This window comes from Diabrotica undecimpunctata, chromosome 10, assembly GCF_040954645.1.
Source record: "Diabrotica undecimpunctata isolate CICGRU chromosome 10, icDiaUnde3, whole genome shotgun sequence".
Classification (NCBI taxonomy): domain Eukaryota; kingdom Metazoa; phylum Arthropoda; class Insecta; order Coleoptera; family Chrysomelidae; genus Diabrotica; species Diabrotica undecimpunctata.
The window spans coordinates 50,599,190-50,627,149 of NC_092812.1; the positions used below are offsets into that span (position 1 = coordinate 50,599,190).

General features: G+C 34.2%; 1 protein-coding gene across 3 annotated transcripts in view; it reads left to right on the forward strand.

Annotated features, from left to right (window-relative positions):
• Gyg (glycogenin 1) overlaps nt 1–27,345 on the forward strand; it is a 70,300-nt gene extending 42,955 nt beyond the window's left edge. The window contains exons 5-10 of one of the 3 annotated variants that reach the window (XM_072546602.1): nt 3,275–3,401; nt 9,817–9,997; nt 13,080–14,057; nt 21,146–21,332; nt 23,072–23,143; nt 25,584–27,345. In XM_072546602.1, coding sequence (XP_072402703.1) covers nt 3,275–3,401; nt 9,817–9,997; nt 13,080–14,057; nt 21,146–21,332; nt 23,072–23,143; nt 25,584–27,187 — 3,149 coding nt within the window. In that variant the 3' untranslated portion in view covers nt 27,188–27,345. The remainder of the gene's footprint in view (nt 1–3,274; nt 3,402–9,816; nt 9,998–13,079; nt 14,058–21,145; nt 21,333–23,071; nt 23,144–25,583) is intronic. The other 2 variants (XM_072546603.1, XM_072546604.1) reach the window with 2 other exon arrangements.
• Nucleotides 27,346–27,960: the final 615 nt, after the last annotated feature.

Genomic DNA, 27,960 nt, shown 5'->3' on the forward strand with positions numbered 1-27,960 from the left:
ACATGAAAGTATTAAATTATACGACAGTGTGCCGATGAAATTGGATTACCAACTGGGAACATAAGTCCCTACTCGAAAAATTATTTATACATCCACTGTCGGGATGGAAGAAGCCAACTCAAGGGAGTTGACATGTATGAGGAAGTAACAACTAGTGTCATGACAGGTGTGGGAAAGATAAATTTCATGTGAAAGTAGGAGTGCACCAAGACTCAGTGCTTAGCATTCTCATTAGTTTTGGATCTTCAAAGTACCGTCAATAATTTCATAATAACCCTAAAATATTTCAATCTGCTTTCAAACTACCTGCAGCTTTTTGATAGACAGGATAGTTAAACATAACATGCTACCCGTAAGTAATCCAGAATACCATAAAAAGAGTTCAGGCTATTCTAATATTCCTTCAGAGACCAGTAGATCTAAAGAGTTTTATGCTACTCAAAATCTTTTTTAAGATGCTTCTGAGTAATTTTGAATCATTAATTGCTCTGAAATTTTCTAGAGAACTTTGACATATCCCAGCTCTCCCTTAAGTCATTTAAAATTACCTGTATCAACTTAGGTGAGTCCTGAAATATTTCACACTGAGCAAATTACTTTCCATGCTGCCAGAATTATTCCAATAATATATTTAAATATTACAAATTCAGGTAATTTACTTAGTAATAGTTGATTTTTTACTGTTTTACGACTCTTTTGTCTGGGCTGGTTCGATAACTTTAATTTGGATTTTCAACGACTTTCCAAGCTTTGGTTTTGTATCGTTGGAGGTGGGTTATAGTATTAAGGTTGTTTCAATGGTTAAGCATATGCTGTGGTTAAAGGTTGTGAAATATGAACATTACCTTGTAATTGTTGATCATTGTACACTTGATATTCAGTTATTCCAGTAGGTGTAGGATCTGTTTACGTTTGCTGGCTCTTTTGCAGAACTCCTCGATTGGATGGCATAGCATGATGATTTATCGTCGTAGAAACAGCGGAGTCCATTTTTGTGTTTTGGCTCCCATTTATAAAATTTTATAACACACTGACTGACCTATGGCTTCTTCTTCTTTGAGTACCGTGCCCAAGTTTTAGGCGTGGGTAGTTTCCATGACGATTTGCCGATATCGTTCTCGATCTTGCGCGGCATGTAAAAATTCATCTGCTGATAAGCCAGTCCATTGACAAAGGTTTCGGAGCCATAAGTATTTCTTCCTACCAATTCCTCTTTTTCCGTCGATCTTTCCGTTGAGTATCAACTGCATTATCCTGTATCTGCTTCCTCTCATTATATGCCCCAGATATTGGAGTTTTCTCTTTTTTATCATGTTTATAAAGTCGCCTTCCCTTGACCTACTCTGTTCAAGACTTCTCTGTTTGAAATGTGTTGAACCCATGATATTCTGAGCATTCTACGATATAACCACATCTCGAAGGCTTCTAATTTGTTCATCATGTTAACCTTCATAATCCAGGTTTCACATCCATACAGTAATACAGGACATAGCATTTTAGGAACTGAATTCTCAGCTGTAAGTTCAGCTGAGACTTGCTCAGAATAGATCTATGTAAGTTTCATAAATGCTCCTCTTGCAATTTCTATACGAGTTTTAATTTCTTCATCCGGATTTATTGTCTCTTTTATCCAACATCCTAGGTATTTAAAATGGTTAACTTTTGTTATCGGTTCATTATTGACAATTAGTTGTATAACGCCGAGGTCTTGTTTACTAACCACAAGTAACTTTGTCTTTGTTGTATTTATGCTCAGTCCGTTATTAGAGCATTCTCTAGTGACTCGATCTATAAGGAATTGAAGATCTTCGATACTGTCAGCCATGATGTCTGTGTCATCTGCATATCTGATGTTGTGAATAATTTCTCCCCCGATTCGAACTCCACATTGCCCTTCCAAGGCTTCGTTAAAAATTATGTCTGAGTAAACGTTAAATAAATTGGGGACAACACACAACCCTGTCTAACACCTCTTTGAATACAAATTTTGTCTGTTTCTTTACCGTCTACCAGAATAGAAGCTTCTTGGTTCCAATATAAATGTTGTAAAAGTCTCAGATCTTTATCATCTATACCAATCATTTTTAAATATTCAAACAGCCTACCATGTTGAACCCTATCAAACGCCTTCTCAAAATCTATAAAACAGACGTAAATTGGTTTCTGTACTTCCCATGATCGTTGAAGTAGTGTTAGCATTGAGAACAAAGCTTCCCTTGTTCCCAATCCTTCTCTGAAACCGAATTGTTTATTTCCCATTGTGTCTTCACATTTCTGCTTGATTCTATTAAGAATTATCCTAAGAAGTAGCTTGAGAGAGTGACTCATGAGACTAATTAGTCTAAAGTCTTTACATGATGGTGTATTAGGTTTTTTTATATATATTTGTGGTTATGTGGTTCGTGGTTTACAATAAATATGATTAGAATTTTGATAATTTTATAACAGTAGAACTAGGGTGGGATGGATTAAGTGGAAGGAAGCGAGTGGTGTGTTGCTGAAGGGGAAATTCGATAACATTGCCATAAGACCAGCTATGATCTACGGAAATTAATGTTGGGCAGTTAAAAAGAAAAAGGAACAACGAATGCTTGTGACGAAAATGAGAATGATTAGATAGATGAGTGGAGTGACAAAAAAAGGATAAAATTAATAATTAATATATTGTGGGAAGTGTAGGTGTGCCCAAATTGATGCCAAAATGAGAGATTGTAGGTTAAGACGGTTTGGGCATGTTCAACGTCGAGACTTTATTTACCCAATACGAAGAATTGCTGATTTAAAAGTTCCTGAAAGGAGTAGGAGAGGAAGAGCAAAGAAGGCCTAGAGTAAGGCAGGACATGTCGGTAAAGGGAATTGGTATCGGCATGACCCAAGATAGAAACCGATAGAAAAAAGTAATTAGGAAAGCCAACCCCGCAAATGGATAAAGGTAAAGACAGTGATGATGATGTTGTTCATTCAGCTTTATATTTCCCCAGGGCCTGAAGACTGTTTCAGTTTTATACCTTTCACTCTTCCTTTAATTGTTCTATTAAAACTAAACTTATGTCGTCACTACATTTATCTATCTATGCAGACGTATTTTATCTATTTAGACCATCTTTTACACTAATCTAATTCTGTCTACTCATTCTAAATATCTTGTAAATCAATTAAACTATGAGAGCAAAAAAAATAGTTGATTTAAAAAGCAATAATTTCAGATTAAAGGACAGTTGATTTAGAACTCAAAAATCCAAGATTTATTATTACGGTTTTCATTACTTTTTAGGTGGAGATCAAGGACTTCTTAATTTATATTTTTCGGATTGGGCACACAAGGACATCTCTAAGCATTTGCCTTTTATTTATAACCTAGCTTCCACAGCGTGTTACTCATATTTGCCAGCATTTAAACAGTAAGTATATAAAATTTTGTTGTGCTTTCATTATTCCACCTTATTGTTTTTTAATTATTTAAAGATCACTCCAAACCATAGTTATACGGATCACTAATCTGGAAAATTATCCATTTTTCGATTTGTTTCATGAGTTGTGACTAGATCAAGTGCTGTAACAAATAAATTGTAAGATATTTCAGAAAGTGGAGTAACTCGATTAGTGAATTGTGCGGTGATGACAAATTTTTTACTTAACACGCATTTCTAGAGTTGACTTTTCGCACAAGTTTGTAAATATTTTCAAAAACTACTATTTTTATCTTGACTCAAACTCAATAAACGATGTATAATTGTTTTACATGTTGCGTTGGCAAGGAAGTGATAGCGCGTAGGCGTATTTTGGTCATTTTCCATATTGTTAGAGATCAGACTAAACTATTTTAATATCAATCGCAAATTCTGAAACTAGTTTACAGTTCCATAACGTTGATTTAACTGGTTCTCAACGGAAACTTAATTTTTCGGTATCTACCACATAAACTTTAAAGTTACTTTATCATACGTTTTCTCAAGAATATTGAGTACCATATAAATATTAGCTTTTTTATACTAATTTTTGCATTTTTTCATCAATATTCCGTGTGTAAAATCTTGACGATCGCTTTTGGTGGCCTGTGCCTTGAAAAACGGTCTTCAACGTTCAAAAATATACTGAAATATTTCGAAGAGACCCTCGAGTACATGTCTGAACATGTTTTCATTAATAAATAAATTGTGAGACAAATTTTGCATAAGGAACTAAACATGGGAAAAGTATGTGCAAAGCATGTGCTCAGACTACTAACTCCAGGTGGTTGTTAACTAGGTTTGTTACACTTCCAAACACATGCGCATGCAACAGGATGGTCATAATACAAAACATTATGTTTAATAAGCCACACATATGGAATCTAGTACACAAGGAAATCTAGTACATTCTGCAGCAGTTCTAACTGGCTGACAATCACATTCGTAAGACTTTATATGGATGTGTCCATGTGTCAGCCGCGTGTGACCAATTCTTAGCCTGCGAATGATTAATTTATCTCTTTACCTAAAATGCCAACGTGTGAAGGAATCCAGATCAATGTTTGTTCCAGAAGAAGTGAGACAGTTTGTTGCTTCATGTATGGCATGAACTAATGGATGTTCGGAATATACATTTTTAATCGAGTCGATGGAAGACATCGAATCTGTACATATTGCAGCGTTCTTGGCTTTAGTTTGATTACATAAGCATTTTAATGCTTGGAGCATGGCGTATAGCTCTCCTGTATGTATGTAAGTAGATGGTGGAAGTCAGAACTTCTGAATGATACTATTTGCAGTTGTTACAGAATATCCGAATCCTGTCTCAGTTTTAGATGCATATGTGAAGAGAATCTCGTCATATGAGTTTGTGTCGACCAGGACTTAAACTTAAACTTAGTATCTTGTGTTCATTAACTACCGTGAGCGGAGTACCATTTAATGTTATTTGAGGTAATAATATGCTACGCGTTGTTCGACTGAATTTGAGTACTTTTGATTTTTCATCAAAAAAATGAATACCAAAACTTATAGACCAAGAAGTTAGTTCATTTACTGCTTTTTGGATTAAGTTTGTAGTTGTGAATGTATCTTTACCGCGGCAATATAAAATCAGGTCTTCAGCATATATGTTGTACTTCACTGAGTTGTAAATGTTCTTGCAAATATCATTGATAGTTATTATAAATAAAGTGGAACTTAGAACTGATCCTTGGGGTACCCCGTTTTCCTGGACGTAGATTGAGGAAGCTTTTGCGTTAACTAATACTTTGAAGCAGCGACCAGAGAGAAACTGTTCGATGAAAGATATTGTATTTCCCGTAATATTGTATTCTTTCAATTTGATCAAAACAGTAGAACGTAGTAGAGTGTCGAAGGCGCTCTCGATGTCAAATTATGTTGCTATTAAAATCTTGCTTGTTTTTAAAGGCAGTTTGATCTCTATTTGTACAATTACTAAATTGTCAGCCGTGCTTCGGGATGGATGGAATTTTGTGTTTTTCTAGATACCACATTAGTCTTTTGTTTATTAGTTTTTCTGGCAGCTTACACAATGTGCATGTTAGTGAAATAGGACAGTAAGAATTTGGATTATTCGGGATTTGTCCTGTTTCTTGATTGGTATAACGATATATTATCTCCATAATATTGGAAATTTCTGATTGGTCCATATTATGTTGTACAGTATAAAAAGTTTTTTAACGGAGATACGGGAAGATTTTTGAGGAATATGAAGGGGATGTTATCGGGAGCTGCCACTGAATTTTTGCAAGTTGGAGGATATTTAAGAGTTCCTGTAGTGTAAATGGAGTGTTGAAGACAGAAGAGTCAAATTTGAGAGATTGGGAAGGATATTATACAAGAGAATTTGTTTCTTTAAGTACATTCTTGTTTTTAAGCTGTTGATAGAAATTTTCGGCAATTGCATTGACGATTTATTGATCATCGTTTATTAAATTACTTTTATATAAAAGAGCTGAAATTCTTGTGTGCGTGTTTTTCCCCGCATTCCATTAAAGTGGAAACGTAGTTCTATGAGTGTTTCTTACCTAAGATGTACCTTGCTTTGGCTCCAAGTTTTTTAAAACAAATGAGGTTTGGCACTTCGGCACTTCTGTTTCGGCGGTACTTTGAAGAGCAGTTTTGTATTCTTTTACAGCATTAAATGTCAGCAGCGGAGATAATGCATTTGTTAAAATTATCTATATCATTATCTTTATTTCCACAGAAAAAAATTTGTTCCATTTGGCAGTCTACTTCAGTTCTCATAATCGCCCAGTCAGCATTAGAAATCTTCCACTTTATTGTTGTTCCTGGTGATTTTTCATTATTTTTTAGAAAGATGGGAAAATGGTTACTATCATATAGATCATCTACAACATTCCATGTTAGAGAAGAATATATTTTGGAATCGCATAGACTTAAATCAATCGCTGAGAAACTTCCTGCTGATATATTGAAATGAGTGTTGGAACAATTATTTAGAAAACACATGTCGGTAATCTTTAGTATGTTTTCTACAACTTTTCCTTTGTCCTAAGTGGTTTGTGAACCCCATGCAATATTGTGGGCATTGAAGTCTCCGACAATTAAAAATAGTGCTGGAAGTTAAAAAATTAAGTCTACCAGTTAAGCTTTAGTAGGATTGTAACTCGGTGGGATATATATACTGCAGATAGTTTTTCTTTTAGGGCACCATATGGTTACTGCGATTGCTTCTAGGTGTGTAACTAAAGACAAATGTGTTGAATAGACGTCTTTTTCGACAGAAATTGAGGTATGTACCTCCACTAGCTCTGAGGCATTCTGTTCTTACGTGATGCTATCCTCCATAACCCCTAAGAACAATATTATGATTTTGTTTGAAATTGGGTTCTTGTAGACATAATATATTTGGATTGGTGTCGCTGATAAGTTGTTGGATTCTTTTTAAGCGGCAAAAGAATCCGTCGCAATTCCATTAAATAAGTCTGAAAGTTGTTAGTGATTGGATTTTTCAGAATGTTGTAAATGTTCGGTTGTGTCATCATCATCAGAAGTATCAAGAGATGTTTGTGATACTAGGCTATCTGTATCGTCTAATTCTGTTGGTTGCTAATCCTGTTTGAGATTCTTTGATATTCTTGTGAACTTATTTTTTAGTGATCTGGTGGTTAGGTGTGGATAAATTGCATACATGTCAGATAAAAGTAAATTAATATCAGAAGTAATTTGCTGGGCTTCTTTTGTGAGGTTACTACTTGACGGGGCGTTCTCAAGAAAGGCTATGAGATTTTCTGATGGAGTCTAGAAGCTTTGTGGGTTGTTGGTGTAAAGATCCTGATTATTTGCTTTGATGCATCTGATATTTTGAATTTATCTGTCGGATTCATTTTTGATTTCTTTTTCACGTGTTTTCTGCTCTTTTCTATTAAGTCTTTAGGGGAGGAGGCATCAATGACGAGTTTTCAATTTGAGGATTAGATGTAAGTTGGTCAAGAAAGTGGGAGTCCGGTGTGCTGAGGGAGCTAAAAATTCCTTTTTTTGTACTTGTATAGGTTCATGAGATAGTTGTTCTAAGATAATAGTTAATAAGGTTTTTGATGCCGATGATTATTCACCGGCAAATTGAGAAACATTGGTGTTTTGACAATTTGTACAACCTGCATCTGTATAGCCAGTTTGCCTACAAATAAAACATTCCATTCTATCAGTGGATGAGAATATACGGTATAGTGTGGAATGGAATTCAATGACTAGTGAGGTCCAAAGCTCATAATTTTCAGTAGGTGGAATTATGTATACTTGTCTTCGAAATGAGGGATATGGCTATATTCAACTCCTTGAATTTCAACTTTTAAGAAAGAGACAGAAGTGAGTTTTAAAATAAGGCCGTTCAAAGCAATTTCTACGAGATCGTGGGGAATTGATGGACATATATTTGAAATTATGATACATTTTGCTGTAGTAACTACTCTCCTAATAGGTAGGTCTAGAGCGTCTACTCTAATAGTGGAATTGTTGGTAATAAGCTGGTCAACAAGTTTAACTTTGCTTAGGTATATGCAGATTCAGTTGTTCGAGATTAGAGATAGAAATATTATATTTTTAGGGCCAACAATATCACCAGTGGATTTTATATAGTCGAATAGTTTTAAGTTTTCTTCTGAGTGATAAATAATTGCTTGCTCCTTTTTAGGAAAGGAAGGCTTTTGTCTAGATTTCATGGCAGCAACGTAAGATGTGGGTGTTGAAGATTCAGTGTTACTAGATGTAGGCATTTCTGTAGTACGGACTGTAGATGCATTATTTATAATTTTATTGCTTTTGTAGTCAAAAGCAACGAAGTGATCAATATTAATGTTTATATTTCTCCTGGAATGTCCGCAAATAACAAACTCATATTGAAAAATGTGTTGTCTATATTGGTTTGCTAAAAGCCTACAGCTCTTGGCAGAATTAATTGCTTTTTTATCAGTAGGTTGATAACAAAAAACTAGACAATTGTTTGTAAATATTTCAATACATGCTTGTTGCTTGGAACACATTGCATACACGTATGAAGAAAATATCATAAATCTGTACACAAATGTTTGTTTATCACTATTTGTAATTAAATACTAATAAAACTGGTATTAACAGTATTAAATTGCAAAAAACGACACTAATTTATAGAGCGATACGTACACGTTCACTGTCTATAGGCCAGTCCATAATATATATTTAAATAGTATACACTGTAAGAAATAGAATACTTGTGTTTTATGTTAGTACCCCCTTAATAACTCTCAGTAGTTGATCAGGGTCATTTTTGTTAAAATAAAAAAATCAATGATTTATTAAATGACATTGAAGTTTTTAATTCCATAAATTTTCTTTTTTGTCTGAAATATGGAACCCTTCAGCGTCTATAATACCTGGTAATACTGTATACCTGATTTTTATTTAGCGGTACGTTATCGTCACTCATGTATTGGGATGATACTGCAATTTGGGTACAAAACACTTTATCTTGTAATGTAACAAGCCGTGATAAATATTTTACTGATATGAATTTTGAAATAAATTATATTTCAGCTAAAGCATATTTTAATCAAATGTCTGTATTTATTATTAAACTACCATAGATCTCCTTCGGGTAATGTTAATAGTTTCTTTGAATCCTTAGAGGTGGTTTTGTCAAAGAGATAGCCAAGCCTAACATATATTTAATTATCTAACATATCCCTAACTATTCTAAAACGATTCATAGAAACTAATTCTAACTACTTCTAACTTATAGAAATATTTTTACTGTATCAATTTACTGATAATGTTTTTTGGCCAACTAGAGTGACAATACCTCAATTTCATGTACCTATCGATCATATTTTTTCTAATTTTACTTTGTAAGGTCTTACATGTGTACTTAACAAATTATATGAATTGCTAACTTGTGTATCTGGTATAAAAATTTCACCTCTTACACATCTTCACGATTTGATTTTAATAAATTTAATTTAATTTAATTGAGCACACTGTATTTTGCCGTTTTGTTAGTCTATGTATAATCCGATGTCTAAATTATTCAGTTACATTATGGCTGATCCCACATATTTGTTTAAAAATTTCTTAGTGTTAGGGAAAGAATATTACTGCATACAATTTGTAAACATTCTTCTCAGTCTTACAAAAAAAATTTTGTACGCCACCGGAAGACCAAGAACATCATCAATTCCTGGAATGTAGTTTCTACAATTTCAAAACTATACTATAGCAGTAGACTAACCTGTGCAGCGATGCAAGATCTATCATTTCTTTGTTTTTCAACTCTGTATTTATCTTTTGTGTGCCTACCAATTTATGTTTATTAGTGTTTTATTAATGAAAGCTTATTTTTTTATAGATTTGGCAAAAATGCAAAAATTATTCACTTTATTGGCGCCTCAAAACCGTGGCTACAATATTTCAACACAGAAACAAGGAAGGTACATCCTTCCGAAGGTTTGCAACACTTAGAAATCATCCTCCAACGCTGGTGGGACATATTTTGCAACCTAATTCATCCAGCCCTTACTCCTGATATGGTAATTATACATTTTATCTCTACGATAGACCTTAACTTTATTTTATTTATATACAAAAATACTATTTAAAATTTTTAACAGCGACTTTTCAAACTATTACAAGCCTTCTATATATTCCTTTGATGAGCCTAAGGTGAGTTTTCTTAGTAACTTACTGTATATAGGAACGTTTCATTCGCTCTAAGTTCATACAACACAATAACAATTTCTGTTTATTTTCAAAATTACAATGTTCTAACACATTACTAGCACTCACCAGCAGCCGAAATGCACATTGGCTGTTAATACTTCTAGTGAAAACAATGAAATTTCTACCATTTGAAAAAAAATTGTTAATCTGAACCAAAGAGGTAATACAACTTATGTACAGATATGGAAAACATACCCGGATTGTCGATTATATGTTACTGCGTTGCCAGTTGTTTAGTAAAAGCCCTAAATTCAAATTATTTATCAATTTTAGTAATATTATAGACGTGTTCACAAAATATTGTTACAATATTGTTTCATATAGAAATCAAATTTATTGCACCGATCAATAATTCGTGGACTTTGTACTATTTTTGAATATAGCCATTAATGTAATCGATTTACTTTGGTAAGGGGTGTGGCAGTTTTCGAACACACTTCTACACAACTCTTCCGCTAAATTATATATCACTATATCCAAAGGCCCTCATTATTTTCTGTGTTGCCATTTGGTATCTCTAAATATTTACCTCAGTAGTCTGCGTATCACTAAATATTTACCTGCGGAACTGTTTCGTTTGAACCAGTTTCGTTTGAAACAGTTTCGTTTTATTCATAGTGGACGTCTTTACCCATTTTTTCTTAGTTCAAAAGATACTTTTGTACCAATCGTAGTTTGTTTTTGAATTATGATTTTCGCACACTTTTGATGTCCATTCACTTCATATAAATTGTGGATAGATTGTGTGTAAATGGGTCGTTTGACCTCATAGACAATTTCACAGTTCAAGAGTATTTTTTGTGTACCCTGCATATCTTTTGAGTCGAGGATTTAACACAACAGGTTTTTTTTTGCATAATCACTTTCATAAGATACCCCAAAATAAGGTTCAACAGCCAGGCGAAAAGTTGTTCAAATTTTTTTAAACAATTTTTTTTAACACATTGTAGCAATATTTTTTTCGGCTCGGATAGTTTTTTTTAGATTTTTTGGATCATTATGAACAAAAAAGGTCTGTTGTAAGTTTTCTCTAAAGTTGATAGTTTTCGGAAGACATGAGAAATATAGGAATACGTGCTTGACGGAGGAAGGCGATGGATAGGGACTACTGGAGAGAAATTCTTGAGGAGACTAGGACCCACGCAGGGTTGTAAAGCCAGAATGATGATGATGATAGTTTTCGAGTTATAAATAATTTAAAACTGAAAAAAACTAAAATGACGATTTTCGAGGCTCAAAAACAAGTAAAAAATATTATTTTTAAAATCATCAAGTGCATAAATTCAAGTTAAAGCCTTCCATCAGTGCCATATATCTTGTTTCTTTCTCTTATACAAGCCGCAGCACGAGCACCCGTCCTGTCATAAGTGCTTCATTAACGATTAAAAAAAAGTTTCAAAATGAAATAAGCCCAAAATACTTATCGGGAAATGATAGAACAAGGTTGAAACTTGAAAACGATGAAGTTTAGATAAAAAAGAGTCCTAACCTATTTTGTTCAGAATGATCCAAGGAATTAAAAAAAAATTGTATAGGTCGAAAAAATGATTTTTACAATTGTTTAAAGAAATTTAAACAGCTTTTCGTCTGGGCGACCTCATGAACCTTATATTTGGGGTATCTTACGAAAGTGGTTATACAAACAAATATCATGGGAATATTTTTTCGAAAGAACCCGAGCTTTTCGCCTTGTCAATGGACAATGGGTCTGGCCTGCTGATGATGTCGATGGTATTTGGTAGATCTAGCACTGTAATGGCTCGCATCAGAGTACTTGGAGCTTGTTAGAGATAAAATAAAAAACACAAAGTTGCAGAAGCAACTGCAACTAACCCTAGAGTAGTTGGAGGAGGATTGACGTTTAGAGTCATAGAAGACTCTATGAGCGCCGGAGAAGGACTGACTTGTCTGATTTGGAATCCACTCATATTTATACATTGAGTTTCTGGTAAAACTGGTCTACTTCTCTGGAAAGAAGGGTTTAATTCAGATAACTAACAATAAGTTTTAATAGGTGTAGTTTTTAATACATCTGAACCCATCTCATGCCTGGTCAGAGCCATAAGTTCGAGCTCCATTACGAACGACTGACAAGCCAAAAATGAGAGTCGTAGCCGACTTGAAGGATTAGTTGTTTAAAGAGAAATAACAATAGTGTTACTAAGTTTGGCATAAAATATTTCCTTGCTGCCCAGTGATGTGAAAACTTTATTTTGTGTACCTAATATGTTCACATTTCTGTACCATCTATGTTAAATCTGAAATTAATGCAAAGTTTTTAATGGCAAGAGTCTGGATCAATGTTTTCCGTATTGGTATAAGTCAGCCAGAGATGAAATAATTTTTATCTCATCATTCAAATTTGTAACCTTAAAAATCTTGCTATTCCTGTCTTTATATTGCATATTTTAAGTTGCATTACTAATCAGAAACATTAAGGAACTGCAGTGAAGACATATTTCATATTCCATAAATCTGCTCATATCATGTAAATATGGTAGAAGAATCATTTATCGCTAGACACTGTGTTTTGCTGCTCAAACTTAAGTAGTTAATTTAAATTTATGTCTGCACACAAAATTTTAGCACATAATTTTAGTCAAGTAGATAATTTATTGCATTTTGGATTTAAAGTTGTTTAAAGCTTTGCAAAAATCACTGCAAATAATTCAATAAATCACAAAATTTAGTTGTATGTTGGCATTTTATCAAAGCACTTTTGCACTATGCAACTAAGCTATTTGTATTTTGAGTTTAATTGGCATTTTGTTTTGCTTTCTTATATGTTCACAGCTCATTACCTAACCAAAAGTTGTTTTGTTTAGGTAATTTAAAATAACTCATAGCTCATACTGAACCTTTTTCTTTTCTTTTGCATGCATGTTTGTTCAGACCAGCCATAGACACACTGTGCATGGTAGTCAGTCTTACACCTCTCAAAGTGATTCTCACACTTCCTATTACTACGACCATGAACATAATCCCTCTGTACAGAATCCTCAAAATGCGGAAGACTTCCAGAACGTATGGGATCCGTGGGAGGAATATGACTCTAGGCAATCAGGAAATATAGTTCCTCAAAATATAACGCATGAAGAGTCACATTCACAGCACTATGGACATTCACATTCATCACATTTTGAACAAACCCATCATTCTGATCATGGTCATGATACCCATATTCATCAAAGTGATCATTTTAAACAAACCCATCATTCTGATCATGGTCATGATAGCCATATTCATCAAAGTGATCATTTTAAACAGACACCTTCACATTTGTCTGATCATCATTATCAAACTGCTCAAAACATCGATCATAGCCATCATGAACAATCACACACACATAGTCATTATGTTCAACCTGTTTATACCGAAAATAAGCCGTCAGAAACTCATTTTCCAGATCAGTCTTCTTGTAGTTCTTATGTAGAATATACACCGCCAGAAATCCATCATTCTGAAAACAAACCTTCTGAAAGTCATTACCATCATTCTGTCGATCACACTCCTTCAGAACACCACCCTCATCATCATTATGAGCAAAAACACGAATCTAGTCATAATTATGAACATCATACTGACAGACGGGAGTCTAGTAGTCAAAATCAACAAAATCTAATTGAATCTCACAATACAAATACATTTTCAAGAGCTGATCATAATGTTCACATTCATCATCCTTTAATCCCTACATCTAGTCAACCGCATTCTCCTAATATCCATCACCAACCTCCCACTTGTGACTACTCCTCGGATCATCCTCCTCCAAATGATCCTAGACTACCAGATGAGTGTGTGGCAACTACTACAGTGTCCAACGAAATAACATTGCAATCAGACTCTAACGAGGAAAATTCAGATAATCAAGTAAGTATTTATAATTAATCTTTATATATGAGAGAATAGTAAAAAGAAATAAACATCATTTTAAGGTACATATTACCGTCAATCCATTAGCGTGCCATTTTCATTCAAAATAACTCATTTATTAACAGTAAGGATATCTGCTGCTATTCCAATAGTTTTATCGAGACTGTAACATCACGGTTAATAAAAGCCACAGTTAATAAATCCGACAGCTCAAAACACTGTCACATAATTTTTTTAAATAAGTTAACATTCTTAACTTCATAACTTCTGCATAACAGTTAAATCTTCGCGATTCGTTGTTATAAGTGTGCCTGCCTGACGAGTTCTTTGACTTTAAAAATTCCCAAGAACTCCCAACACAGAAAAGCTGGCCACCTAAGTAGGTTTCTTATTTTCCTATTCAATAGCATTAGAGGACGCTGTAGAACGGTCACAAATGTATTCTATGTCATTTTCGATCTAAAAGTCCTAAATAATGGAAAACCTACTATAAAAATATGCCTACAGAAACAAAGAACAAAAGTCATAGCATAGAGGATGCACTAAACACATAAGCAACTCCCAGAAACAAAAAATAAAAGTAGCAGACAAAGGAACTCAGAAAAGTCACAAATGAGATCAAGAACAAGGAAGTGTCCGGATTCGGAGGATTCACAGCCGAATGATAATCGACGAGTCACAAAGACTGCATAAAATGATCCAATGGATGTTTCAGAGAGCAACGGAGATAAACGGTGAGCAATTCCCGATAGTATGGTATAATTAGACCCAAACCCTGACATCCAAAGTAAAAGTTATCCTCCAACACCAAATTGTTCTATATGGTCCACATATAGTTCAGTAAAAAGTTTCAGTATTTCGAACGTCGGGTTTAGGGCGAAGTGGGGGAAGTCGGTAAATTGGAAGTTTTTTACGTCTTTCGCAAATATTTCGAAAATTATGCGGTTTAGCGTGAAAAAAGTTCTATACAAAAATGTTCTACGTCAAATTTAAAACAAGAAAGGTCCAATGTTCTAAAATCAACGGTTCCGAAGTTACGAAGGGTGTAAAAATGGAGGTTTTCCATATTTTTTATATTTTTTGGACAAATTATAATATTACTGAGGAAACTAATGTTAGCAGGATTGTGTTTTGTAAATTTACCGGTGGTATGTTAGTGATACGCCCTTGAAGGAATGTCAACCTCACCACGTTCTCAAGGGGCGCTACTTTTTAAGCGAAAAGAGGCTTCCACATGTATCTTTCTTCAGGTGTTGTTCTTTTATTTCTCTCACTGTTTCTTGTATGATGGTCAAACTTTCCTCTATAGTTCCTGCATTTCTGCATTTTAGCACCTTTGTATTGAGGTTTTCACTCACCTTCAGTCGAACATTGGGATCTTTCAGTTTTCTAACATTATACTTCTTCATCGACTTACTTGTAACCTTCTTCATTCTGACTTTGAAATTACCCCTACAACTGGTACATGATCAGAATTTATGTCTCCCCCGAGTATGTTTTGATAGATGTACAGCTGTTCCTATAACTCTTATTTACTAGCATGTAATCAATCTGATTTCTTACAATCCTTCCCACAGAATCCTGTGGAGATTTCCATGAAATGCAAAAAGTACATGCTTCATATTTCCAATGCCTCGCTGAATGTCAGCAATAGTGTAGACTTTTTCCTGCTGATTTACTTCTTTGGTACCACCATTTTCAATTACTTCTCTGATGTAGCGTGTACAGTCAACAAAACTAGTAGGTCCGTGTCATCACTAATATCGCAAGATTCAACGTCTTTCTTAGCTTCATCAATAGCTGTTAAGCTAAGTCAGCGTCAACCGATTCTTGATGAACTGTGTAACCACATATATGCAAGTATACTGTAAAAAGTGAAATAAGGCCCATTTTGTTGTTAGTGTTTAGCTAAAAATTCACTTTGGTTTATATTTACATGGTTTGAGTCTTGAAAAGGTAGCTGGGCGTCGCCAAACAACGCGATGAAGGAGGCGACCTCTATCAATGATGTATGACATTTTACCTGAATCTAGAGTACATGATGATTCTTTTGTGTCTGGAACCAAAACAGTAACCATTGAAGATTTGCTTCCTTTTCTCATCAAGCCAGATTTGTCGACCAAAGATGGAGGATACGCACATAATTCATATTGAAACATTTCTTCAAGCCTCTTATCACTTCTTGCTGTGCACACCATCCGATGTAAGAGAGTGTTTGGGTTTACACATACCGTGGTGGTCTTAATTGTCATCGACCTGGTTAACAGTTAACTTTCTTTTCAAGTGTATATCATTAAATGTTTTGTTTTCAATGTCTTTCAAAGCCAGGGTTCCAACTTCAAACGCTTTATCACAGTTCACATTTTCATCTCCTATAATCCCTGTTGGTAAGAAAGAGAGTTCGGGTGTTTTAGAAGACGGGATTGTGTTCTTCTAGCTGAGATATAAAAGTGTGAAAGTCCTTGCTATTTCGTTTCAGCCTTGTATCTCTTAGCTCCAAGTGCTACTCTGCAGAGATACTGGGCACACCAGCGAATTCTTAAATTACTTCGCACACCCTAGAACATACTGGCATGGAGTTGATCCAAGTTGCAATTGCTGTCGCTGTAATTCCTCTGCCTCCGGCCAATCCACCAATGCTTTTCAATGACTTCATCAACACCTGCTCTATGATCATGTCACTTCATACACCACACCATTTTTTAAATTTATTCCATTGTATATTTACTAATTTACAATTTTTTAGTCGAATACGGTTGTAAATGAAACAGCTAGATTGAGATATAAAACTGCTTTCGTAAGAATCTTCACAAACTTTTATATAGAAATGAAATTAACCAAAAAAAAAATTTAATGTGATTAGAATTTAAGAATATTTATTTCAATATAGAAGGCACTTTATAAAGGTACGGATTAATTTTTTAGAAGAACAGAATAATGATTTTAATAATTATTTAATTTTTTCTACGGTTTGGAAATTTTAACATTTTTATTTCGAGATTACTTTTATAATGTATACATGAGTACATGTATACCCTCCGTAACTTTGGAATCGTTCGTTTTAGAAGGATTATGCATAGGACCTTTTATGTTTCAAATTTAATATAGAACATTTTTGTATAGAACATTGTTCACGCTAAACCGCATAGTTTTAGAAATATTGACGAAACACGTAAAAAACTACCAATTTAGCTACTTCACAAAACCCCACACCCAAACCGCACACCCAAACCCCACGCTCAGAATGATATAACTTTTTACTGAACAATATGTGGACCACATAGAACAATTTCGTGTTGGAGGAAAACTATTATTTTGGATGTCGGGGTTAGGCCTTTTTTGGAAATTGTATCATACTACAAAGGAATGGACACAAGTATATATAACATAGAAGACAGAAAACTATCGAGCAATAAGGGTAATATCCTCAATGGGAAGACCACATATATGGGAAAGATATTTAAAGAAAAAATTTTCCATATTTTCAAAAGAGACATTTCACACTAGAACAATTATTGCTAGAAAACCAAAAAGTAAAAAACAAGGATTTGTATGGTACTTGTGGACGAAAGGAAACAGTATCGTAGTATCGAGATAAGAATTCTGGGAAGCAATGTATAAATTATAATTTACTATTGTTGCTGCAAACTAAGCACAACTTTAGTTTAAAATATTTTTATTTTGACATTTCGATTTCCACTTCGGAAATCGTTCTCCAAATACCAATTAAACAAATTTTGTTTTTGCGATTTGGATATAAAAAAGTTCTACTAATTTAATTTTATTTGACTCATTCATATTGACAATTCGGACATATATATTATACATTTTAAAGTAGATGACTTTAAAATGGCATTTCAATATTTTGAAATTTTAAACTATAATTGTTGTTAATCCCAGTAAATAAAGTAAATTGTATAAAGATGCCACAAGAAAATAGCTTCATAATTATATTATAAGAAAGAATTAATAGAAAGTCCACTCCTGGTTATGCTTCCTTGCCGTATTTCCCTATAAACTGTTAAATTTTCTGTTAAAATTGCTATTAAGATTAGAAAAACTGGAACTTATTTTCCAAGACAAAAACAACTTTTCATATACAAGAATAAATTGATGAGGTTACTTTCTTCCTTGTGCTGATTTGAGTTCTTGTTATATTAGCCAAACTGGACGCTTCCTTAAAGCCTAGCTGCTTACAGAAGTGACAAATACTTCTAAGTATTCTTGTGTCCTTTCTCAACATCACCATGTTTAAATATTGTCATAATTGTCATAATTTATCCAAGAAGCAATTCGTGGAAATGTATCATGAGTAGTCATGACTCTTTAATTTTATATAGTGATTGTTTATATAGTGATGTTGCTTAAATATAATAATACAAAATAATAATTTAAATAATGATACATACCAATTGATAATAAATAATTAAATTAATTGATATTGGTAACTTAAGTCAAATATATCACTCTTTTATGTATACACATTATTGATAATTATGTCCTTACCCTCGTATTCATTGATTGTATATATAACGAGTTGATTACAGCTGTTGCCGTTTCTCCCATCCTAGCTCCCAACGCTTGCGATCGTTCCAGTTATCTGCTTGTAGACTCCTATCTTCCATTGCAATATTTACTTCTTGTCTCCACGATCTACTTGGTCTTCCCTTTTTCATAAGGTGCATATGCGCCCACTATTACTAAGTCACGTCTTTTTAGCTACATCTCTACTTTTAGTAGTTGTACTCCTCTATTAAATAAATAAAACTTTTAAACTCGTCTGTCCCTTTCCCCTTTTTTTTGTTCCTGTAAGGACTGGCACATCTAATTTAAATCTCTTAATTTCTTTCAACACCTCATCTAGTTTAATTCGAATACCTTGTACATTCCATGTTTCAAAAACTCATTAACCTTTCGTAAGATTTAATCCGTTAGGACTGTCCGTGGTTTTCTTTCTAGAATATTTTTGCAATAATTTTTTTTCTGTGCGATGAGGAGTGGGCTTATCGCCACATTCTCTAATCCTGGTGGACCGGGATGATGTCTGTAGCCTTCTACAGAAATAGAAGGCCTGGTGGACCTTCTACTCGTAGCCGAGTGGCCCCAGCCCTCACCCTTCTCATTCTAAGATATGATTTGCTGACTATGTGTTATTAATTGTTGGTATAACCTTCAATTAGATACATACTTTATTGAAACCTGTGAATCTTTGACGGATTTCCTATGGTTGAGTGGAAGCCTTATTGCTTTGTTATGAAAAAGGATCTTTTTGTAGTTGTTCACATATTATGTTAAGATCAATTAAAGTCTAATACGTTTTACTAATTACAGTTTTACTCTTAGATTAGGAGTTAATATATATTGTCACCTATAATCCTAAGAGTGATCGTCTCAATAGAGGAGAGCTGTCTGTTATAAACGCTTTGCAGAACTGTAGAACCTTATAAAAGGTTGTACAGGTCTAGTAGATAGGTACCATATGTTTTTGGAGTCACTTGGTAGTGTCTAAAAAGTGTTTACCGACTGCGACCTAGTTCTTAGCAGTCATGAAATATATGCACGAATATAGCCATGACACATGATTCCTGCTTGTTTTCTGGAGTACTTCAGCTTTATTACCGCATGTAAGTCCAATATATATTTTGTCATGTACTTGACCGACTCTACTATCCCAGTGAGAGTTAAGTTGTGTTCGATTCAGGCTTTTTCCGGTCGCGGATGGTGCTTCTTGCTATAAGGTAGACTCTAGGCTGAAGTATTTTGTAGCTGACCCGTTTCTAGCAAGTTCATCAGCTCTTTTTTTTTCCATTTATTCCTCATTGACCTGGCAACCATATCAGTATGACACTTATCGACAGTTTCTCTCTGCATTCCCATAATGATCTACCTTAGGGCTCCTGAGGGCACACATAGCCGCTTGCATATATTGCTCCGCTTAAGTTCAAAAGCCCTCATGGTAATTTCTCTTGCATATAGAGAATCATGCATAATTGTCAGGCAGAGAATTATGCAAGTTGGCATAATTCTCTGCCTGAAATAGCTATAATTATCATTTTATTGGAATAGAAATATTTACATTTCTAGCACTACTGTAAATTCCTTCATTCGACACTTCTACAGTCTTAGGCCTATCGGTGCAACGGGTGCAAACCTACATCCTGGGTTATGTGTTTCCTCTTCCCATCCCAATCTTGGGCAAATGTCCGCCGGAAAAAGTACTTTATGCCTGTCTCTGGGTATAATATGGTCAAAAGTTATGCATATGGTATTCCTACTTTTATTTATGATGTTACTACGTACTGATCTAACCATTACCTTCCTCGGGTTTTTTCGTAGTCTATAATACCCCATTCTTCCTTCCCCCTTATAAGGATGTGCAAAGAAGGGGGGTCCAATAGGGTGCTGATGTGCCCCTAAGAGTCTATGTATCTCCAAGCCATGTAAGTCTTTGTATCTTTTGGTCACTTACTTTTTCTTTTTGTACCAACTTCTACCAAAGGTTGGCTACGGTATGCTTCTCTATTTTGTGCCAGATGTATTATGTTTAAGCTTTTGGTGTTTGTAACCATTCCCGTCGATTTCTCAGCCAAGATTTTTCCGTTCTATTTATAACTATTGAACACTTCACCTAGGAAACATCCATGTCTCATTTTAATACTTGTTAAGAATATCATCTCTTAACATACCACTGATGCATATTAATTTTTGGTTTTACCGCACCATATAATAAATCTAATATAAGATGGTAGGTTATAAACCCCACATTTTTCCATGAGTGCATCTGGCTATCATTATATCTAAGCATCGAGTCTAGTATTACCTCCAAGGTATTTTACTTCACTCACCAGATTTACCTTTGTACCATGCAAGCTTAGAGGAACTAATATTTCTCCAGAGAATAGCAGTCAAAAAACTGCTTTTATAGAGTTAAGCGTCAATTTTTATTGATTTGAAGTTTATATATCAAATTGGTATAATTCCTTAATTAGACATTGAAAAAAAAATTATTTAATTTAAGTAGAATTAGATTTTACTTTGTTCAAACACTTGACTCTTTGATTAAATGATATCTGTTATTATTTTAGGCCGGCTTAGCAGGTGCGTTTGCCAATCTGACCTTGGGTCAACCAAGAACACCTGAACAACAAGCCCTAGACGACCATTTAAGGAGGCAAGGCTGGGAGGTAGGAAATATAGACTACCTAGGACGAGACTCATTTGACAACATATGGAGCAAAATTTGCGAAACATTGGCACTTGCCCCTGATGCAGGTTCGGAGTAGTATTTGTAACTTCTTAGCTAACAACTAGTACCTTCCGTGCCATAAAAGCTGCATGACCTGTCGCACTCTTCTGATTATTTTATTTACTTTGTTTATTTTCTCAATATTTTGTACACTCGAAATATATTGATTGAGTTTTGTTTTTCTATTTTCCTTTATGTACCAATATGCTAGAATATGCGATATTCGGTATTTTTAATTTATATTTACACTAAAGACAGTATATAAATGAGAAACTCTGAAAATTTCATAAATTCACTCGCTGTGGAAAAGTCAAAAGTCCTTTTTTTTATTTTCAAGTCTACTTTTAGAATTAATTTAATCTTTTTCAGTTTTAGAATTGTTTCTTTATTCCATTCCAAACCTACTCGATCTTTGTACTTAATTTTCTTACAAAACAATTTCTTTGGTGCATATTCCTATAAAAATTCCTTTATAAACTATATCGATACTTGTTTATTAATTATTTCTTTGCTTCTATTCATTTTTATTATGTTTACTAGTAGAATCTGGTATAGGGTTAATTCCGCAGCAGTAATAGGCCACTCCATTATAAATGTGTAAACCAGTCTTTGTTCGTGGTTGTAAACTGGTCCTGTTTATCAAATTCATTGTATGACAAGTGTATAGGTCCGATGGTTTGAACTATTAATAGTCCAGTCGAGTCCGACGAAAAATAGGCCTAACCTTACATGGCAGGGTAGCCCAAATTTTATTCCAACTTAGGGAAGGGTTCAATAGTAGTGTAAATTTAAAATTGTAACTGAATCCAACCGTTGCATTAACCTCCAGCTTGAATATAAGGAGAACCATTTTTACTCAATTTTTCGGCCATTTTAAACTTTTATTTGGTAAGAACTAAAATTATTGCAAATGCGATTTCCTACAATTTCTTTTCTACAAATTTTTTCATGCGATTTTACGATTTTTTCTGAGTTAAGGGGAGAAATAGCGACAAAGGATAGTTATTGAATTGCCGTTTATTAATACCATTACAATATAAATGTACATAAACAAAAATGTAAAGAATTACATTCTATACAATTTTGATCTTTCATTTTTTTGCTGAAATCAACATTTAAGGTTATACGTATGTGGTAAAGACGCGAACGTAAAACCTTGCGGGGATTGGTTATTATAAGAATTTTTTTATTTAATATCTCGATACAATTTCGATTTCCCACAATTTCTTTGCATCACATTTGCGCATTTTAGTCTATACCATTAATGTTAAACATTTGAAAACGGTTCTCCTTTAAACTCAAGATGATGACTAACGCAACGGTAAGATTCAATCGCGATTTCAAATTTATACTACTATTGACCATCTGTAAAGGTTAGAACAATAAAATTTGGGGTAGCTCGTCATGCAAGGCCATATGACATCCCGACTGGACTATAAGTAACGTTCTTATTCTGTTGAGTTTATTATGATAGCTGATAAATATTCTTTGTGATTAAACCGATTAAAATGATAGAGCCGATGCGGCAGCGGTATCTTCTTTTAACGGAAGTTTGACGCAGTCGCACACAAAACGTGTATAAACATTAGAATTGTAAATATAAGTTAAAAATATCGCTAATTTTTGGCAAGCTAATTTAGTATTACTAATTTTTATACTTTCTTCTGTAGCAGTTATTAATTTTCAGCTTGCGAATGCACGAGGCTTTGCTTTGCTTAATTATTTTTGGTGTATTAGTGTTAATTAATTTTTTTGGGATATTTAGAAACTGAACCAGCTGCAAGTGAGGAAAAACCAGCGGAAGCTGTCGCTGAATCAGAGAAGGCTGCTGAAACAGGTGAACAAACCCTGCGCCTCAAGACTCCAGATAATAAATAATGGATCTATTACAATGTTTTTGTTAAAATTCAATAATACTGGTTGTTTATTAAGTTTATTATATTTTGGAATAGATCCATAGCTTTGTGTGTACCTGGCTGCTATAATTATCGCCTATTCCAAAATACTTATTTTAGACTTCCAATAAAAATGTAATTTTTTAAAAATTTCATGCTTGACCACCCCCTACCCTACTAATAGTTACCAGTTGAATTTTTAGATGCCCAAAAATTTGAAAAAATAATTTATGAAGATTGAAATTGTTTTAACATTGAAAAATACGTCGACAACAATATGAGCATCATCTGCGATGATGTAGGATACATTTCTTTTTATATTTTTATTGTGGGTCCATCTTCAGCATCTGGATAGACATCTTAACCATACTATCTCGATACATTCATCAAGTATTTCCATTTTGCAACATGCGTTTATTGTTCTGCTTTCTTTTTAATCACCCATTATTTGATGCCATACATAACCGTTAGTCTTGCGGCGGTTTTACAGATTTTTTTAGTTTCTTGTCAAATTTTCTGTCACATGACACGATATTAGGTTTTTACGTTTCATCCATCTATTTTAAACTGTACGAACCATTTCTGTGACTTTACTATTGTGTAAAGCTTTACCATGAATCTGAAATTTCTCCCATTCCCTGTTTAAAACTTTTCATAAATTACCCAAAATGTGTGTAAGAATGATGTATTTTATATTTTGTTCCAAATCGTTCATACTTGTCACCTGATCCCTCTGGCGTCACAGTTTCCAAACACTGGTAAACATATCATCATCATCATTATCAGTGGCGCTACAACTCTTCGTGAGTCTTTGCCGCGTTTACTATTGCCTTCCATGTTTGTCGGTCCTGTGCCAGTAATTCCCATTGTCGCACTCCCATTTTCTCTAGATCTTCTTTGACTGCATCTTTCTTTGCATTACATCACCATATATGTAAACATATATGGTGATGTAATGATAAAGAATATTAAGGGACTATTACCGTCTAAAATCCTAAAAACTAACACATTTTCAACAATTGTTTTTGTATCTTATCCATTATATATATATATGGCAATCAAACTTCCTTCATATTATTATACGACTTTTGAAGATTATAAGAATTTTCTTTTTTTGTATGTTGTTCCTGTATTTTAAAGAGAGCGCCAATTTCCAGTCCAAAAATTACTGCTTTATTGCGGACAGTTAATCCCTGGAACGGCAAATCTAAAATATAAAATAGATATCCAGAAAAATTAAAAATTAAAAAAACAGGACATTTGAAAAAACTGTTAAGAAATTTACATTTTTTTTTTGGACTTTCTTGTCATAAAAGTTTTATTATTTTTTTTTGTCAATTTGTGCTAAACTATCGTAGAGAAAACCAAAACAAACAAAATGCATCAAGGTTTATTAAAATTTACCGACTAGAGATCCGGAGATAACTGTCCGCCAGTTTTAAAAACGTAGTTTTATTCAAAATTTTTTATCTCTGGATCTATTCGGTCGATTTTAATAAACCTTGATGAATTTTGTTTGATTTGGTTTTCTCTATGATAGTTTACCACAATTTGACAAAAAAATAATAATAAAATTCTTTGTGGCTGAGAAAATTTGAAAAAAGGTCAATTTTTGAATAATTTTTTAAATGTCAGCCATTTTGTTTTTTTTTAAGAATTTTCAATTTTTCTGGTAAACTATCACGTAGGGGCACATCTTTTTTAAAACCCTATCTTTAAAATACACGAACAATATAAAAATAACAGAAAAAAATACAAATAATTGCCATAGTTTATTCGTCTTCCGGGTTTGGACCGTGTCATTTGTGAGTGACCCAAAAGTGGGTTCATCAAAAGATGAACCCACTTTTGGGTCACTCACAAATGACACGGTCCAAACCCGGAAGACGAATAAACTATAATTCTGACTCTGGCCGTGGAAGCCTACGATTTCAATAATTGCCATATATAATAAAAGGGATACAAAAAAAATTGTTGAAAATTTGCCATTTTTAACATACGAGACGGTAATTATACCTTAAATAAAAATTAAATTTCATAATAAATTAAAAAACTATTGGATTACTTTTTCGTCATTTTCATCAAGAGGAAGAATATAAATATTATTTTGAACATGTCAAATTATAATAATTTATGTTGGAGGTTTTTTTTTCTAATGCGATGCGGTATAGGATAAGCATTTTTTAAATTTTTGGGCTACTAAATTATCCACATACTCGGATTTTGCTTATTAATGCAAGTTGATTACAGTGAAACAGCAATACTTGCGTTCCCAATGGGCAAAAGGTAACCTTCAGCTAATAAAAGACCAGCTTATTAAACGGAGTTATCCCTACTAACAAAATGTTTAACGATGTAACATGTGATAAAGTAATTTTTCAGCTCCAACAGTTGAGCAACCCCAAGAAGCTGCACCAGTGGAACTGTCTGCAACTGTCGAAGGTTCTGATAGTTCACAATCGAAGACCGAACCACCCGCAGAAGCAATTCCCTCTCCTCAAACCCCACAACCTGTTCTGTCTGAATCAAAAGACCCTCAACCCACAGAAACTGCACCCAAAGTGCCCCCCCTACAATCGGTTCCTGATCAGCCAGCAAGTCAACAGCCGGTTGTCGAAATACCTTCGGTAGGAGCTGCACCCCCAGAGGCAGTTGCCAGTCAACAGGGGAGTCTTAAATCAGAAACACCTATTCAACAACCATCTGAACAACAAAGTCAACAGGTACCTGTAGAGACTAGTCAAACTGTACAACCTTCTGAAGTTAAAGAACCAGCTACAGGTGCACCTAGTCCAGCAACTGAAACGGTAGAGCCTGTTTCTACTGAGCCACCTAAAGAACAACCAACTGTAGTTTCTGAAAGTTCTAAACAAGTGACTGAAACTCCTCAAGCAGACCTGCCAAAAGCTGTAGATTCGTCTCAAGAGTCCACTGATACCGTAACTGCCCAGGCAGTAAGTGAAAAACCGCCCACAGAACCTTTAACCGTTGATTCTCAATCTCCAGAAAAACCAGAAGATCAAAAACCAACAATAGAGGGTCTTAAAAGCCCAGAAGTCGTAAGCGATAGTCCTCAGGTACCCACACAAGAGCCTGTTAAGGAGGCTCCCAAAGACTCTACACAGGAAGTTCAACAAGAAACGCCCAAATCTCCAAAGGAGGATCAAAAAGTAACACCTGTAGAATCTCCAAAAGAACCACAAAAAGAGATACTTACACAAGCTCCTACGGAGGCTCAAAAAGAAGTGCCTAAGGTACAACAAAAAGAATCTATAGAAGCACCTAAAGAATCTCCTAAGGAAGCTCAAAAAGAAGCGCCGAAAGAATCCCCTAAGGAAACAACAAAAGAATCCCCTAAGGAAACACCAAAAGATTCCCCTAAAGAAGCTTCAAAGGAAGCACCGAAAGAATCCCGCAAGGAAGCGCCAAAAGAATCTCCAAAGGAAGCGCCGAAAGAATCTCCAAAGGAAGCGCCGAAAGAATCCCCTAAGGAAGCGCCGAAAGAACCCCCTGCTCAAAAGGAAGCGCCTAAAGAATCGCCCAAGGGAGCTCAAAAAGAAGCGCCAAAACAGTCTCCTAAGGAGACTCAAAAGGAAACTCCCAAGGAAGTTCAAAAACCTAAAGAATCTTCTGAAAAATCGCCAAAAGAATCTCCAAAAGAGCCTGAAAAACCTTCACCTAAACAAACATCGACACCTAAGCAAACTCCTGTATCTAAAAAAGGTAAAAAGGATTTACCTAAAGAAGAATCTAAACAAAAAGAGACTGCTGAATTACCTAGTTCCAAAGTGACAGAACCTACACCTCCCACGACACCCGTCTCTCCCCCTGTATCACAAGAATCTAGTTCCCCTAGTCCCGTTTCTAAAGCAGAACTACAAGTTAGCGCCAGCGTACCAGAAACACCACCTCCAGCCACTTCATCAGAAGCCGCAAAAGGTCCTACTCCCCCTCCCCGCAAGAGTGGTGGTGGAAAGAAAAAATAGGCTAAATATTATTTATATGTTTTTATTTCGATCAACTGGAAATGTTGATACGTACTGCATTTTTGCCTTAAGGTGTGTTTAACGGCGTTGTTTTATTTGTATGTTGGCTAATTTAATTTGTAATAAAGCTGTTTGTTTTTGATAAACAATTAATATTCTTTCCTTTGTTTTATTTTTAAACGTTTATTCTATAATCCACATCATTATCAGCTTGAGAATATCTGATAAATGATTAAAAATGCTGTGAAATATAAAATACAAAATTGCAATACAAACTACGTTTGTAGGCCACGAGATGTACAATAATGGCCGATTAAGTTAGTTTTTTTATTCGATACAACTGTATAGACGGGTTTGACAGTTGAAATGTGTATTATGAGGTATTACAAAAAGATTCTCATCTAGGGATTCAGCATCATTTGTTTAGTGGAAATATTTTTAAATAAACAATCAAAACGTCACACTCAATATTTTGCTCATAACTTAAAACTTGTCTAAATAGAGATATTTGAAGTGAACAGACAACTTTTTCAGAAAACAAGACACACAAAATGAGATATGCTAAATTAAAATTGGATAATAAATAAAACACTTATTGCAAAATGAAAAACAAAATCGCTGTTTTTGAATATTGTTAATAACTTTTTTACTAAAAAAGCAGTTTACTACTAAACCAGTAAAAGCAGTAGCACTTTTAAGCTTATAAACATTTACTTTAAATCCTTAAAAGTTTTAGTTCAAATTAAATGGCTAAAACATATTTTTAGAAAAAA